At 30.6% G+C, this 15971-nt stretch overlaps 2 protein-coding genes and 1 long non-coding RNA gene across 15 annotated transcripts in view; 1 reads left to right on the top strand and 2 right to left on the bottom strand.

The window, feature by feature from the left end:
- The first annotated feature begins 218 nt into the window (after nucleotides 1-218).
- Nucleotides 219-5582, top strand: LOC105223647 (uncharacterized). The gene is made up of 7 exons (XM_011201416.3): nucleotides 219-819; nucleotides 883-1004; nucleotides 1109-1222; nucleotides 1284-1534; nucleotides 1739-3289; nucleotides 4343-4581; nucleotides 4658-5582. Exons 1-7 carry the CDS (start codon nucleotides 604-606, stop codon nucleotides 5117-5119), a joined length of 2955 nt encoding a protein of 984 aa, XP_011199718.2. The 5' UTR covers nucleotides 219-603; the 3' UTR covers nucleotides 5120-5582.
- On the bottom strand, nucleotides 1074-3432 carry LOC125776292 (uncharacterized). Of its 2 annotated transcripts, none has more exons than XR_007421613.1 (3): nucleotides 3346-3432; nucleotides 1265-1435; nucleotides 1074-1210 (listed from the first exon to the last, which is right to left on the bottom strand). It is a non-coding gene; the product is annotated as an uncharacterized LOC125776292 (long non-coding RNA). The 2 variants fall into 2 exon arrangements; XR_007421614.1 differs by having other exon boundaries at nucleotides 1076-1210; nucleotides 1271-1435.
- A 3416-nt stretch (nucleotides 5583-8998) lies between the features above and the next one.
- Nucleotides 8999-15971, bottom strand: part of LOC105223646 (elongation of very long chain fatty acids protein AAEL008004) — a 118127-nt gene continuing 111154 nt past the window's right edge. For 11 of the 12 annotated variants that reach the window (XM_049449059.1, XM_049449068.1, XM_011201408.4 and 8 more), the window contains one exon: nucleotides 8999-14715. In XM_049449059.1, the coding sequence (XP_049305016.1) occupies nucleotides 14311-14715 (405 nt within the window). In that variant the 3' untranslated portion in view covers nucleotides 8999-14310. The remainder of the gene's footprint in view (nucleotides 14716-15971) is intronic. The other variant, XM_049449065.1, reaches the window with a different exon arrangement.

The following is a 15971-nucleotide window of genomic DNA, read 5'->3' as shown; positions in this document are numbered from 1 at the left end:
AATTCGCGTTAATCGATTAATTAATAAAATTAAATCGATTAATGGATATACATTTAATTTATAAAAGAGCATCATGGCAACCACTAAAAATACCGGACAATAAACAAGCTGATTGTCAAAGTAGCTGTCAACTGAGCATTGCCTCTCACTTTCACCAACGAAAGCAAATGGCTTTGTTTATATTTCCCTTTCACTTATCATTGACATTTGCTGCGTCTCTGCCATGCCGACAATCAGAGCGACAACGTCGGCGACGCTGGTGTTTGTTAGATTTTTATTTTCACTTTAATACATTTGACTGCGACGATAGTAGAAAAAATTAATTTCATTCAAAATTAAAACAGATCCAGCATCAGCAAACTGTCGTAGATTTTAGTAATTGTAGGGTGAAGGTTTTAACAGTGAATTAAGTAGGCTGTGATTGTAAAATGGCAGTGAATGGCAGTAACTAAGCGAGCTGGTCTCGATTAGGCTGACTAGCAAAAGACTAGTCAGGAGGAGAACGAGAAAGTGAAGGTGAAATTGTAAGTCTGTATACAGTGTACATATCGTTGGCAGAAGTGGTTGTGGTGGTTTCAATAAGAAGCTAATCAGTGCGAAGTGATGGAAGCCGATTTCAATGCTTTTGCTGAATCACTATCAGCTTCCTCGGAAGAGGATGATGATTTTTCTACGGCTGATGATACTTCGGATGATTCCGATGGCGTCAGTAGTGGCGTACAGCTGCAGCAAATGAGCAAACAGTTTTGTAGCACGAGAAACGCGACTGACACAAATAACAATCCTAAAAATTTGGTGCAAAAAATATATAATAGGGAGGTGAGTTCAACTTAAAATGGTAATTTTGTAGTTGACAATAATTAATGCACTCTAACCATGCAGCGTACTGACAATTTCGCGGGTAGAACGCGTTCAGCCCATGCACCACAACGCGCTTATGAGCAATTGCCAAATAGATTAAGATTTTGCCTCAAGGATATTGTGCCGAAATGCTTCCTACAAGGGTGAGTAAAGAAAATTTTTAAAAAATATTTGTAAATCTCAAGCTATTTGATGTATTTATTTCTAAGTGCATATGTGTAAATCATAATATTTTATCCCGTTTCAGTCACATGTTTATGGGCCTTAGCGCCTGCGGTCAATTCCTCCTAAGCTATAAAGTGTGCTGCAATGATAATATGATGACCAACCACTATTCATTTGGTTATGGCTATAAATATACGTATGTAACTAACTTAAAATATGAATATATTTAAATACAGACATTCACTTTTAATTATTAGATTGTACTTTTGGGTCTACCAACCGCACAAACCATTACGCAGTTTCTTCAAGTGCTGCCTGTTTGATGATCATGGTGTTGACAATCTAAAGAAAGTGACGATGACCCAATGGAAGTGTTCCGATCCTCGTATTCTCATCATACATGGGGCAGCTGAAAATGAAAATGAGGATTCATATATTACCTACGTTAAAGTTCCTAAACTCGGTTGTTTAGATTGTAGAAAACTCCGGGATAATGAAGATAGTACATGTAAGTGTAGAATTATACGCTAAATATATTTTAAGGTTGCAAAGGTTTGTAACACTCAGAAGGAAATGTCGGAGACGCGAACTAGTTCCATAGTTATCAATTTGAAATTTTGAAGTTTTCAGTAAAGGGTGTTATAACTGCGATGAAATCGATCCTACCCTTTCATCCGATAGAAATTAAAGCATCTATTTAATATAATTTCAGACTTCCGCTGGCATATGCTCTGCTTGAAGTGCAACCTAACCATACACACAAAGTATTCTTCAACAGAATCCGATCCAAAATTCGACCCACATATAAACCTTATATGTCCTGAACGTGTTTTAATAGTCTCTAACGGTTTTATGCATATGATGCATATTGAAATAATGCCTGCTGCAGGCACAACCAATTCTCCGCACCCAGCACAGCAAAACCATCTTCTATTATCTAGTCGCAGCACACCGTGCCATGAATCATCAGCTGTGAGCACATCGAGCATGGATCGTCGCTTACTGCCGCTGACTGCCGACGAGCAAGCCAGTTGTGATAATCACAATAACGTCATCGCACGCATTATTGCCGACTTTAGTGACATTGAGACGGATTCCACGCATTCCAGCGAAACACCGATACGGGCATCACAAAGTGAGGCATCACTCACCTCACCCGGTTCAGCAGTGACATTTATTTCACGTAAAACTTACGATGAAGTGATTTTCACCTGCAGTGGCAGCGCTTCACCCAACGCTGGCGCAGCCACAAGCAGCAGCAATGCAAACAATGCCAACAAAATGACTGAAACCACGGCGAGCGCCGCAACGACGGGAATCAATAGTAGCCCCGGTGGCGGTAGCGCAGCGCGTTTTAGTTTAATTAATCATCGCGGCAGGCGTCATCATCGCATCGTCACAAAATCTTTTCGCAATGGCGTTACAACCATAGATCTGCAGACAACAGTTCCCACCACCAACGCAACTCCGGCTACGGCAACAATGGCCGATCGGCTTAACGCCTATGAATTTACCGAGGATAACGAGAAATGTGAGAAGATCTCCACTCTGCGCAAACGTCGCTTGGCCGATAAAAAGTATGAATTTTCCGAGGACAACTCTGAGAATATCGTGCCGTTTACGAAAATACGTTCGGCCAACAAAAATCTCACCATGTCGCATTATACCTCGTCATATGGCAATAGTGGTGCGCGTACGCTGCATCGTTCAGCCACCGCAACTGCGGGCACTGGTTCACACCATTTCTACAATTCACCATGCGCTTCGCCATCATCATCGCCCCGTCCATCGCACGCTTCACCATCGAATTGCAACGATGCGCGTCACTGCACACCGCCGCCTATGCATCGCGCTTCGCCCATCACTTCGCTGCAGCAAGGCTTTCGTTCGCCGCCATGCAGTTCACCTGTTGCTGGTGGCCACATACGTTCACCCAGCCGTCACGTGACGCCAGCACACATTTACGGCTCCATTTCGCCACCGCAAACCATCTCAACAGCGACACAGCAAATGCTAAGCTTCAAGCCGTTGGGTACATTATCGCCACTGCAAGTATCGCTGGCCAAGCGTCATCTGGACTTGAGCGGCGCCATGTCGCCGAATGCCAATGCGCCCTTCCTATCGCCACGCCGCGAAGAGAATCGTGTGGTGGAGCTGCCATTGCAGGCAAACACATCGTCAGAGAAACCGCTGTGCACGAAAAAATTCAAGCGTCGCTTCGTGGAGGAAGACGATGCCGCTTCGGTCATAACCAGTGAAGAGGGTAAGTTGAAAGTGCTAAGTGTAAAAATTATTAATATTGTATATACTATACTCTACCAAAATGCTGTATTTAGAGTACAACGTTGTGGCTTCCAATCTTTTACGCGAATATTGCCGAGTTGTCAGTTATTGTGATTGTCTACGTCAGGGTTGCAAATTTTAATTCAAACATCATCAAAATAGATTTTAAATTTTTAATTCCAATTTTGGTATTAAAAATTATATTTTAAATTTCTAATTCTAATTTTGAGGTTAACTAAATTTTCAATAATCCAATGTGTTTGGGATTAAAAATTGAAAATTTCATTTTTTAACTCGATAGTAAAAGATTACGTTTTTAGTCTCAATCTTCTTGCATTAATGATGGAGAATATACTATATAATCAAAAAACTGGATTAAAAGAAAAAATGTATTTTTGAAATTTAAAGTTGGAGTGAATTAATTATAAGTTCGAGATAATTTTTTTAATCCGATCCTTGAGATTCGATTTTTTTCAGCTTTTAGTTATTTTTTTTTAAATTAACATTTTTTTTATTATATTTAAATTATTTTATTTTTTTTAACTTTTTGAAATTTTTTAAAAATATTTTTTTAATACTTTTTTAATTTTTATATCTAATTTTTTAATTTTTTTATAATTTTTTATTTGTTTTTTTAAAGCTTTTAGTTAAATTTCTTTTAAATTATAGATTTTTTAAATTTTTTATTATAAAATATTTTTTTTTTAATTTTTGAAATTTTTTTTACGTATGTTTTTTAATTTTTATATCTATTTTTTTAATTGTTTAGCTTTTATTTAATTTTTTTTTTTATTATTTTTAAAATATTTTTTTTTTAATTAACATTTTAAAATATTTTTTTTTTATTTTTTAAATATTTTTTTTTTATTTTTAAAATATTTTTTTTTATTTTTAAAATATTTTTTTTTTATTTTTATCTTTTTGGAATGTTTTTTTTTTTGCCTTTTTCTAAAAGATTTTGGAAATATTTTTTTCCAAACTATAACTGTACAAAAAACTGCATCGGACTAATTATTTCTCATAACTTCTTTAGATGACTGCATATCACCTGGCTATCACACCTCACTGCCAGTTGAAGTGCATGGCTCGTGCTATTCGGAAATGCAAATGATTTCGCAGGCCACTTACCAACAACTCAATTGTCCCAGTGTGGTGATAACACAGCACTCGTTCGATTTGGAGACCTTTACGTACTACACCATAAGCGCGCTGTGCCAGAAAAATGAGAAAACCTACGATGTCTTCTATGACTGGGCGTGTGAACTAATAAGGGTAAGCTATTTCTACTCTACTCATATCAAATTGTGTGAATATCTGTTTATAACGGACGCGTTTTCTGCGCCAACAGGTTTGCCCTCTCAGTCAGACGATCATTTGCCTGCTGATGGCACAGTTTTCGGCGCGCGATCAGCTGCCCACTTCGCCAACAAATTGCCTGAACTGTTCGCTTAAATTGGACTGCGTTTATCATCGACGGCAATTTGAATGCCGCATACTCTTCACTTGGAATATGGAGAGCGGTGATTGGGAGGTACTGGACTATGGTGAGTTGCACGAGTATAAACAATCAGATATATTGAGTCCGATCAAACGTTGTGGCCGCACGCCGATCACTTTGTCGCAGACGGCGAAGAAACTTGCCAGCGAGATGACCGCCAGCCTCGGCAAAATTGAACAGAATTATACATGTAATCTACGCGTGCTCGACTCGAATATAAAAAAGTCTAAATTGAGTGTTGCCGATCATGATAACGCCATCGAGCTGTGCTTGAAGCGGCCACGCGGCAGCAACGGCAATGATGATGCTTGAGCAACAGTAGCAAGAATAACAATAACAACAACAAAAAGCCATTGCTGTTGTTTGTGCTGATAAATATTTCAATATACAAAAACATACTTTGAGACTGAATGCTGACGTCAGATGGAAAGTGCTCTGGTAGTGTGTGAGCCAAAATGCTCAAGTCACTTAGTTGAAAATAGTTTCGAACGTATCAAAAGACTATAACTAATTAAAAAAAAAATATGCTGTAATTTTTTACTATTAATTAGACTGTTAGATATGAATATTTCAATTTGATTAGTAATTTTGTGATTAATTAACTTTCAATTGTTAGAAGTCGGAAATTTCCCATTTAAATATTATTTATAATTGCGTTGAGCTTTGCTTATCGCTCGGGTGTAAATTTCAAAAAATTATAATATCTAGCTGTGGAATAACTTTGGTTGCCTTTGATAAATATATGTATGTTGCTAATTTCATATAAAAATTTAAATCTGCAAGCACTTGTGAATTATTAAATGTGTTTGTATTATTTAGTTAATGAAATTTGTGTTTTTTTAACATAAAACAACTTGAAAATGTTGCTTTTCAAAAAAATCTTATGTTTAACTGTAAATTTTCATATCAAAAATGTATTGAAAATGTTTTTCCTAATAATACGCGCTATTTTTGGAAAGAACGCACAGAGTGAGACAAAAAGCTTAGTATATTTATATTATAAAATCCAATTCATTACTTCATATTATCTTTATCAATTATCGAATTAAAAATAAATCATATTTGAATTTCAAAGATTTGGTGTTTTATTACTTTCTGCCAGTATTGGCGGAAGTGTACAAACCATTGCATACCCATAGGCGCACAACTCACCAACGTCAGTTGCTTGAAGGCGCTTTGCAGAGGATTGCTTTGGTGGAACAATGACGATCTTGAGCAGGTTGCATTAAGTTTGCCACGATGTTTGAAATAACCAAAAGGAAATGTCTAACACCCTATAAATTATATACATATATAAATGAACAGCTTGCTGGCTCGTTTATCTGTGTATACGTGCACTAGTCTCTCAGTTTTAGAGATATCGATCTGAAATTTTGTAAACGTGCTTTTCTCAACCAGAAGCTGCTCACTTGTCGGAACCGCCGATATTGGATTACTATAGCATTTAGCTGTCATGCAAACTGAACGATCAAAATCAATGTATGAAAAACTTTTTTATTTGACGAGGTATCTTCACGTACTTCGTCACAGATTGTTATCTAAGGCAATACTATAATATCTGAAGAAATTCTTCAGATCGGACAACTATGGTACATAGCTGCCTTACAAAGTGACCCATCTTAACTCAAGATCTCATATGGAAAATTTTTTTATTTGACAAGTTATCGTTACAAAATTTAGCATAGATTATTACTCAAGCAATCGCTACAATTTCCGAAGAAACTGTGCAGATCGCACAACTATAGCATATAGCTGTCATACAAAGTGACTGATCAATTTCAAGAAAAATCTTTTTGTAATTTTTTATGCTATAAAAAAGCAGCTGTGACGTGTTTATAGCTGCGGAGCCGAAATCCGAGTTAACATTTTTTCTAGTTTTATTTTAAATTTATTATTATTATTATGCATATACATATTTATTTTTATTTTAATATATGTATATGTACATATATGTATGTAAATATATTTTTTAATAATTTTACATTTATTAGTATTTCATATTTGTAATAGTTTTTATTTCCGTTAAATTTTTTTTGATTTTATTTACTTTTCTATTTATCTTTTTTATACTTTTCTATTTTTAATTTTTTTGTAAATTTCATAACTAATATTTTTGTTATATTTTAAAAATCTTGTTTATGTCTGTTCCATCTTTTCTAATATTCTTTTTGCTTTAATTTTTTTTAATAATTTCATGATAAATATTTTTTATAAATATCTTTTTTATGTCTATTTTATCATTTTAAATATATTAAATATTTTTTTATTTTTAATTCTTATTTTTATATTTTAATTTCATATTTAATATTTTTTATTTGAATACCTTTTTCCATCTATTCAACTTTTTTTTAATTTTTTTTATTTATAATTTTTTTTAACTAATTTTATATATAATATTTTTTTATTTAAATATCTTTTTCTACCTTTTCTAACTTTCTAAATATTTTTTTAATTTTTTTATTATTTTTTTTATAATTTCATATTTAATTTTTTTTATTTGAATACCCTTTTCCCATCTATTCTACCTTATTTTAAAACTTTTTTATTTAAAATTTTTTAAAATAATTTTATATAAAATATTTTTTATTTAAATATCTTTTTCTATCTTTCTCCCTTTTTAAATATTTTTTATTTTTAATTTTTTTTAATCATTTGATATTTAATATTTTTCATTTAAATATATTTTTTCTATCTATTATATATTTTTTAGTTTTTATTATTTTTTATTTTTAAATTTTAAATTTTTTTTAATATTTTTATATTTAATATTTTTTTTATTTAAATACCCTTTTTAATTATTTTTAATTATTTCATATTTATAATATTTTTAAATAAATATGTTATTTTTCTTTAATTTTTCTTTTAATATTTTATGTCAAAAAAATATTTTTAAGTTTTTAATATTGTTTTTAAGAAAACACTCCATTCTAATATCTTACATGCATATGTTCATATATTTAACTTACCCATTCTAAAATACTGCATTCAAAATAAAAAGTCTGCATTTAATATTTTTTCATAATATTTTAATTTATGTATTTGTATTCTTCATTGAATTTTGCTTATTTTTACCCTCAATTAATTTATACATATGCCTTTTTTAAACATACAACAACAAGAAATGATGTCATGACAAGATTATACAAAAAATCGCCCCGAAAATGCAACTGTTGTATATTTGTATGTTTACTGCCTTCTTTCTAGCTTCTACATGCATACATACACACATGTGACTTTCTTACATTACATACATACATACGCACATAACAGGCTACGAGTGAAAGCGCTCGCTTCGAATGATGACTTTGCTGCATGTTAAAACAAAAAAAATTAATTAAAAATAATTTTAAAATATTTAAAATTTTTTTTAAAATAATTAAAAAATAATAATTAAATTAAGTAAGACTAATTTTTTAGAATTCTAGGTACTTGTAAAGAATGCATTCGTTTCCAAAAGCAATTATTTAGAAAATTGTCGCTTACACATACATACATACATTATTTGTTTTTTTTTACACTTATACTTTACAAAATTTGTTAATATTATATATATATATATTGTTTATATATTGTTTTTTTTTTGTTTAATATTGCGATTTGTCTCAAACACTACTGTCCCTAGCTGTGCGGTAAAGGGTGGGAGTTTCAATTGTTTATGCATTTTTAGTCGCACTATGATTTTTCTTGACACCTAAAGCTGCCTGAATCGCTTAACTAAATGCAGTGAAAGCTTTCTAAATTTTATGCTAGGCATGCAGAGCTTTCTATATATAAGGTTTTCAATACAAAAATAAATAATACACAAACTTTCGAAATCGAATGTATATCATATAAAATACAATCATACCATATCAAAGTGATTTTGCATTTTGTTTTTCAATTTCCAGTGAAAGCTTTTTAAATGTGCAAACAAATTGGGTTGAAAATTTGTAAATATATACAAATGTAAAGTCAGACTTAGAAAAGATTTTTATATTTTTTAGTGAAAGCTTTGCGCTGAACTTTATCTAGAATTTATGTAAACCATGCAAAATTTACGGTAGGTGAGCTTTCACTTTAACAACAATAAATATATTGAAAAGTGGTAGCAAAAATAATTTAATTTACTTTACATGCCTTGTAATAAATAAATAAATTTATTTGTTTGTGCTTAAAGCTCCGTTTTTGTATTTTTCACTTTTTTTAATATACATAAAAATAAGTAAGCTTTCACTAGAGTTTTTTGTGATAATGTTTCTAGTTTTCAATGCATTTTTGTTACACCTTCAAATAAAATTTAGAATTTAAAAGCGAGAAATCTTTCACTGGAGCTTTTTATAATGATGCTTCTAGTTTCTTGAGAAATAATGTGACTGATGAAAGCTCTCAAAAGCTAAAATTTTGAAATTTTCTTATACATTTCATTTTAAGGAAGTCTATAAGCTTTTTAAAAGCTTTTCTGAATTGTATTTTTGTTTTAAGACGGACGAGTATAAGCCGTTTTGAAAGTTTTTCTGAATTTTATATTTCTTTTGACATGTACATATAAGCTTAAAAGCTTTTCTAAATTGTATACTTCATTGAAGACGTGCAAGCCGTTTTTTTTTGTTTTGAGATGTAAACGTTTTTTTGCAAGCTTTTCTGAATAGTAAATTTGTTTTGAAGCGTATGAGCTTTTCAGAAGCTTTGCTGAGTTGCATACTCGTTTTGAGATGTGTTGTACATTTATTTTGAGATGTATAAGCTTTTTGCAAGCTTTTCTGAATTGTAAATTTGTTTTGAAATGTATAAGCTTTTTAAAAGCTTTTTGGAATTGTATATTTGCTTTGAGTTGTATAAGCTTTTGAAAAGCTTTTCGGAGTTGTATATCTGCTTTGAGTTGTATAAGCTTTTTAAAAGCTTTTCGGAATTGTATATCTATTTTGAGATGTATAAGCTTATTAAAAGCTTTTCGGAACTGTATATCTGCTTTGAATTGTATAAGCTTTTTAAAAGCTTTTCAGAATTGTATTGTATGCGTAGGGTTCAGTGTCTGACTTTATGAAACTTTTTTGCAAATATAAAAATTTTATGGATTCTTTAGCTCTACCTCCAGCTCTAGTTCTAGCTCTAAAATGTACTCAAATATTCTTATTCTGAACTTTAAGCTTATGGAATTTCCATAAAAGTGGTTGAACTTTGAAGTACTGCTGTTTTCTCTTTACATACATATGCTCATTTGCTGCAAGACCGGCATAAGTCAAAAAAATCGATTCTCCAGAAAACGCGTTTAAAGTTTTCAACTGACTATATCCTTACACGGTGACTCCAACCTTACACCTCTTCTCAAGCGGAGAATATAAGAGGTATTCATATGAATTTTTCACTCAACATGAAGTATGATATAACGAACAATTCTGCAGCATTAACTCAAAAATCACGTTTTTGGATTTATGCCGGTCTTGCAGCAAATGAGCGATATGTGCTTAGGTATTTATGTATGTACATATATAGACTAAATGAGTGCCAATGTTCTTCGAATGCAATAATAATTTTCATTTAACTTTTTTTGCAATTCCAGCTTCAGTAGTGTTTGTTGTTAGCTTTTTCATTATTTAGAATATGATTGCTTAGCGAATACTTTACAACACACAAAATGTAAGTTTTAATGCTTTCGTAATTATTTTTATTATTTTTTGTTTTAAGCTAAAAAGGCTCATCCGCACTAAATACATACATGTATGTATATATATATTTTGTTTAGCACAATTAATTTTATAATTTTTTTAATATATTTTTGGCTAGAGTTTCGCTGTTAAATTATCTTTGACTAATTGCTTGACTTTATACTTTTCCCATTTTATTGTTTTTTTTTTTTTGTTTTGCTTTGAATTTTACTAATTTTTGCAAAACATTGCCGTAGAGTCTTTGAATTAAATACACAAAGTTGTTGTTTTTACATTTTATTTTAGTTTTATTTATATTTTTATTAGCGCATTAATTCTTTTTAATTATTTGTTGCTGCTTTTCCTAACTTTTCTGGTTGCAAATGTTGACCTTTCGCCTTTGCGTTACTCCTCATTCATCTTCATTCATAAACTACAAGTGTTTTTGTGTATTTTCAGTTTATTCTATTTTCTCTTTAATTGCTAATTTTCGTATTATCTACAAAATATTTTAGTTTTCAGTGTTTATTAATTTTTTTTTCATTATTTTTATTTTTTTTTTCATTTCTCATTGGTTTGTCTGTGTTTGTTGCTTTGTGTGCCGACAATTACTGCTTAGGATTGCTCTTATATTATAAGAAATTATTATGTATTTATAAACAAATATTTCAAAACGCTCACAAAGTTCAACTAACACACTGCCACATACCCCGTATGCCCGTAGTTTATATAGTATTATACATATGCGCTGCAGCGTTGACTTATGCGGAAGAGTGGCGCACACATTTCGGTTAGCCGATCGGTTAGCATACTTTCCGCGTATGCGTAAACAGGTTCGCTGTAATTTTTTTTATTTATTTTTTCTTTTAATAATAAGCTATGTTGTATATTCTTGTGACCCACATTCTTTTTTTTAATATATATTTATTTTTTTTCACTTAATTTTAATATGTAAAGAGTTGTTTTTATTTATTTATATAACTTATCAAACACACTTCTCGCTTACTAAGCCTTACATAGTTAATTAATTAATTACTTTAGACTAATTAATTTCATTTTGCAGCTAGCAATTAATAATTACAATTAAGTTTGCATTGCGTACATGTTTGTTGTTGTTGCTTTTGCTTTTTGTACGTAAGTGTTTATAAATATGATTGCGATGCTGCGATTGAAATGACTTGACTTTCCATATTTTTCGTTTAACATTTAATATTTTTTATATATATATTTTTTATTACTTTTTACTTTAAGTTCTTTACAATATTACATATACATATAAATATATATATATAATCGATTTTGTACAACGGAAAAACAAAATAAAAGTAAACTCAAAAGTTCGATACAGAACACTTAGCATTCGAATACAAGTATATATGTACCTATGTATGTGTATGTATATCGTAAATCGTAAATTAGCAAATGTAACGGTAAATATAAATCGTATTTAATTGCATACCTAAACCAGTATTTTATTTTTTGTCTTATTATAAATTAATATTTTGTTGTTTTGTATATTTAATTTTTTATTTTTGTTTTTATTTATTTTTTGTTCACCTACAAGCGTAGTTTCAATCGTTTGTGTACATTTTTGTATCAATTTATATCCTATATGCATAAATATATACTATACATATATATCACTATACATATATCAATGTGTATGTATGTATTTATTTATTTATACGTTTGCACGTATATATGTGGAAAATGCAGTTGCGTATGTAGTCGTGTGTATGCGCCTGTATGCATGTTTAATTTTATTGCTGTATTGGTTGTGGGTGCCTACTTAGTGCTGTGCGATTTGCTGTGTGTTGACAATTACACTGAGCTAACCGAATTTATTTACAAAATATGATTTTGTCTATAGAAATTGAAAAAATAGCAGAAAAATATAAAAAGACGTGAGTGTTGAAGAAGAGAATGTTGCAAGGCGTTTTGTTGCGCAACATGATTTTGATTAAAGAAATATAAAAACAAAAAATAAATATAAAAGGAATGAATGTTGAAGAGAATGTTGCAAGCAACATATTGCAAGGCGCTTTGTTGCGCAATAGTAATAGCTCACTTTATTTTCTATGTGCCGTTAGTGTTGAAAATGTTACTGGCAACATTGTTGAGATACATGTATGTATGTACATATTGTGTATGAGCATATATAAAAGCTTCCTTAATTAACTTGATTTTATTAAATATAAATTATTTGTAAAAAATTAAAAAAATACCGATTATACTACGAGTACCACTGGCAACGTTAATGTTGCTAAAAAGGTTTCGAAATTTTGCTTACGCTCGATGGCTATTAAATTTAAAAAAATTGCAATATACAGATGTTAATAAAAAATTGCGGCAACAATGTTGCAAACATTTTTTAATTTTTTACATTTTTTCAGCAACATTGCTTCGAATTTTTTTTTTAATTTTCAGCAACATTGTTTCAAAATATGTTTTATAAATTATATTGTATATCAACATTATTGCGAAATATTTGTTTTTACTTTTTACATTCATTTTCTTTTTATGTACTTTCAACTTTCAATATTTTTTCAACTTATTAGATATTTTTCCAAAAATTTTCAACAATACATGTTTTCATATTTTTCAGCAACATTGTTGCGAAACATTTTTTTAATTTTTCAGCAACATTGTTGCGAAACATTTTTTTAATTTTTCAGCAACATTGTTGCGAAACATTTTTTTTTAATTTTTCAGCAACATTGTTGCGAAACGTTTTTTTTTTAATTTTCAGCGAAAACATTGTTGCGATTATAATTGTAAAAAATTTCAATAAAAAATTTAAAGTTTTTCTGTTTAGAACATTAAAATAAAATTAGATTTGGAGCAGCACTTAAATTGTCTGTTAAACTGATTCCATAAAAATTAAGTTAATAAAAAATTTGTATATCTTGGGCACATGCCCATATTAAACCGCCAGTGAAATTAGTTAGTAACCGTTAAACAATATTTAAAGAATATGTTGCGCACAATATGATCGAGGCCTGGTAAAAGTTGAAAAAATATAAAAACTCGAAACATATTTAATAAAACTTTTTAAAATGAAATAAGTGAAAAAGTAAACGTTTGTATAACTGCCTTCAACGATAAAAATAAAGCTTTGTTTAAAATTTTAAGCCGTAAAACAAGTGCAACATTGTTGTGCAACATTGTTTTATGTCACTGCATAGAAATTTTCTAAAAAATAAATAAAAATTTTATCTTCACTTTAGTTTGAGCAGCAAATCGCAGCGCACTAATTATACACTTGCAAATGGTTGGCAACGCTGTGGTTGCGCTTTTTACTTCCTGTTCGCTATTGCCTGCTATGCAGTTTTGTCTTAATGCTTATTATCGGCTTCCTACACGCGGCGGCAAAAAGCTACCAGCTACTTGCTGCTTTGGTAAGTATGCGCATGCGCATGCGCGCTTTTCGTATGTGTGTATATATGCGTGTGTATGTATGTGTGTGTGTGTATGTGTATAAATTTATAAATTTAATTTTAATGCAGTATGTATGTATATAGGATAGATAATAAAAAATTAATGCTCATTAACTTTTTGCTCTCTCTTTCCGCCCGGTTTTTTGATTTTCTTTCCACATGCTTTCAATTAATTAATTTCCTTTTGTAATAACTATACTTTAATCAATTAATTATAAACTTAATTTTCTGGCTTTGCTTTGCGTGTTGTTGTTGTGGTTGTTTTTTTCTTGCTTTTCTGTTTTGTTTGTATTTTTTATGTTTGTTTTTTAGCTTTATTTTGTTTTTGTAATTGTTTTTGTGTTTTCTTAGCTTTGTGTGTTGTGGTCTGCTTAGCTGTCGTCGCCAGCGCCGACGCCGTAGCCAGCGTATGCGCCACTACGCCGCCGCCTGTGGCCCTATATTATTTTTGTTGTTGCTGCAATTTGCGTTGTGTCAGCTGCGCGGCCAACTCACCACCCACCATTTTGCTGTGTCCGTTGGCCAGCAACGGCGCTTCGCCGTTCTTGTACACGCTGCCGTTCGCCGTCGACGTCTTGACGCTGCCGTTCATGCTGGCGCTGTTGCCATTGATCAGTGTGGTCGCTGGCGCCGACGCTGCTGCAGTTTTGTAGCCATTCTTCGGGTAACCGTTGGCAACGCTGCCATTGCTGATGACGCCGTTGCTGACGTGACCGTTAGCGAGTAACGCTTTCTTATCCTCATCTTCAGCAGCTTTGTTGTTGCTATCCTTCTGCTTCACTTCGTCCACATCGTCGTCGTACTTCATTTTGCGCTGCAAAATGAACATCAATAAATTTTTGTGTTTCTATTTGGAAAAAGTGGAAAAAAAAATAAAATAAATGTTGCAAGTGTTAATCACAACCATTAGCCCATAGACACCATGCAATACAAGTGCGGTTCGGTTATTGTGGTGCAACAGGAGGCAACAGTAAGTGCATGGCGGGGGTAATGATACACATAAACACAAACACAAATGCAAAGAAGTAATTGCATGATGAGTGGACAGATTGCATGAATGGAATATTTTTATTGTTTTTTGTTTAAAAAGTTTTGTAATTATATTTTTATTTTGTTTAATTTTTTTTAATTTTTTTTTAATTTTTTTTAATTGTATTAATTTTTTTTAATTTTATTAATTTTTTTTAATTTTATTAATTTTTTTAAATTTTATTGATTTTTTTAATTTTTTATATTGTTTTATTTTTTTTTCAATTTAGATTTTTTTTATATTTTTTAATATTGTTAATGTATTATTGTTGTTTTTAATATGGTTATTAATTTTTATTATTTTTTTTAATATTGTTAGTTTTATCAAATTTTTTGAATTTTATAATTTTTTTATTAATTTGTTTTTAAATATTTTTTTTTAATTTTTAAATTTTTTCAATTATTGTTAAATTTTATTTTAATTATTATTATTTTTTTTATTTTTTGCGTCGATGAATGTTGTATGGATGTTTCATTTTCGTGAAGGCATTTAATTAATTTTCATTGAACGATGATGTTTTTACGATGGATTGTTTGATTGCATGGTGGATAGCAGATAGTAGCAGTTGATTGTTTGTTGTAGTTGTTACAGTTGTTTACAGTTGCGGCAAGCAAGCAATCGACACGGGATGAAACGAAAGTGAAGAAAAAAAAAATCAAATTATTTAGCAACAAGTTCTTAGCTTAAGTCTTTTGTTTTTCTCATACTACATTTATATTGTATTTGGCTGGTGAATAAGCACATCGCAAGCTGACACAACAAAAATTCATAAGTGTTATAACAGTAATAATATTATAAAGAAAATTTAAAAAATTTAAAATTAAAAAAAAAAATAATTTGTAAAATTAGACAAAAGTGAGAAACACATTTATGTATGTACATATAAAGCCAATAATAAATTTTAAAAATATATATACTATATACCTAAAGTTTCGTCTTAAAGTCTAATACGAAAGCCTAAATTTTCGGAAGCAGCCGCATGGACTGCAGTTATCATTAATGCTTTTAAATATTGGAATTTGTATATGTGGAGTTTGAATAAACAATTAAATTCTAAATTAAACAATGTTTTA

The sequence above is a fragment of the Bactrocera dorsalis genome, chromosome 2 (assembly GCF_023373825.1).
Source record: "Bactrocera dorsalis isolate Fly_Bdor chromosome 2, ASM2337382v1, whole genome shotgun sequence".
Classification (NCBI taxonomy): domain Eukaryota; kingdom Metazoa; phylum Arthropoda; class Insecta; order Diptera; family Tephritidae; genus Bactrocera; species Bactrocera dorsalis.
The sequence above is the reverse complement of the archived record's forward strand: the minus strand, read 5'-3'. Positions and strand labels throughout refer to the sequence as shown.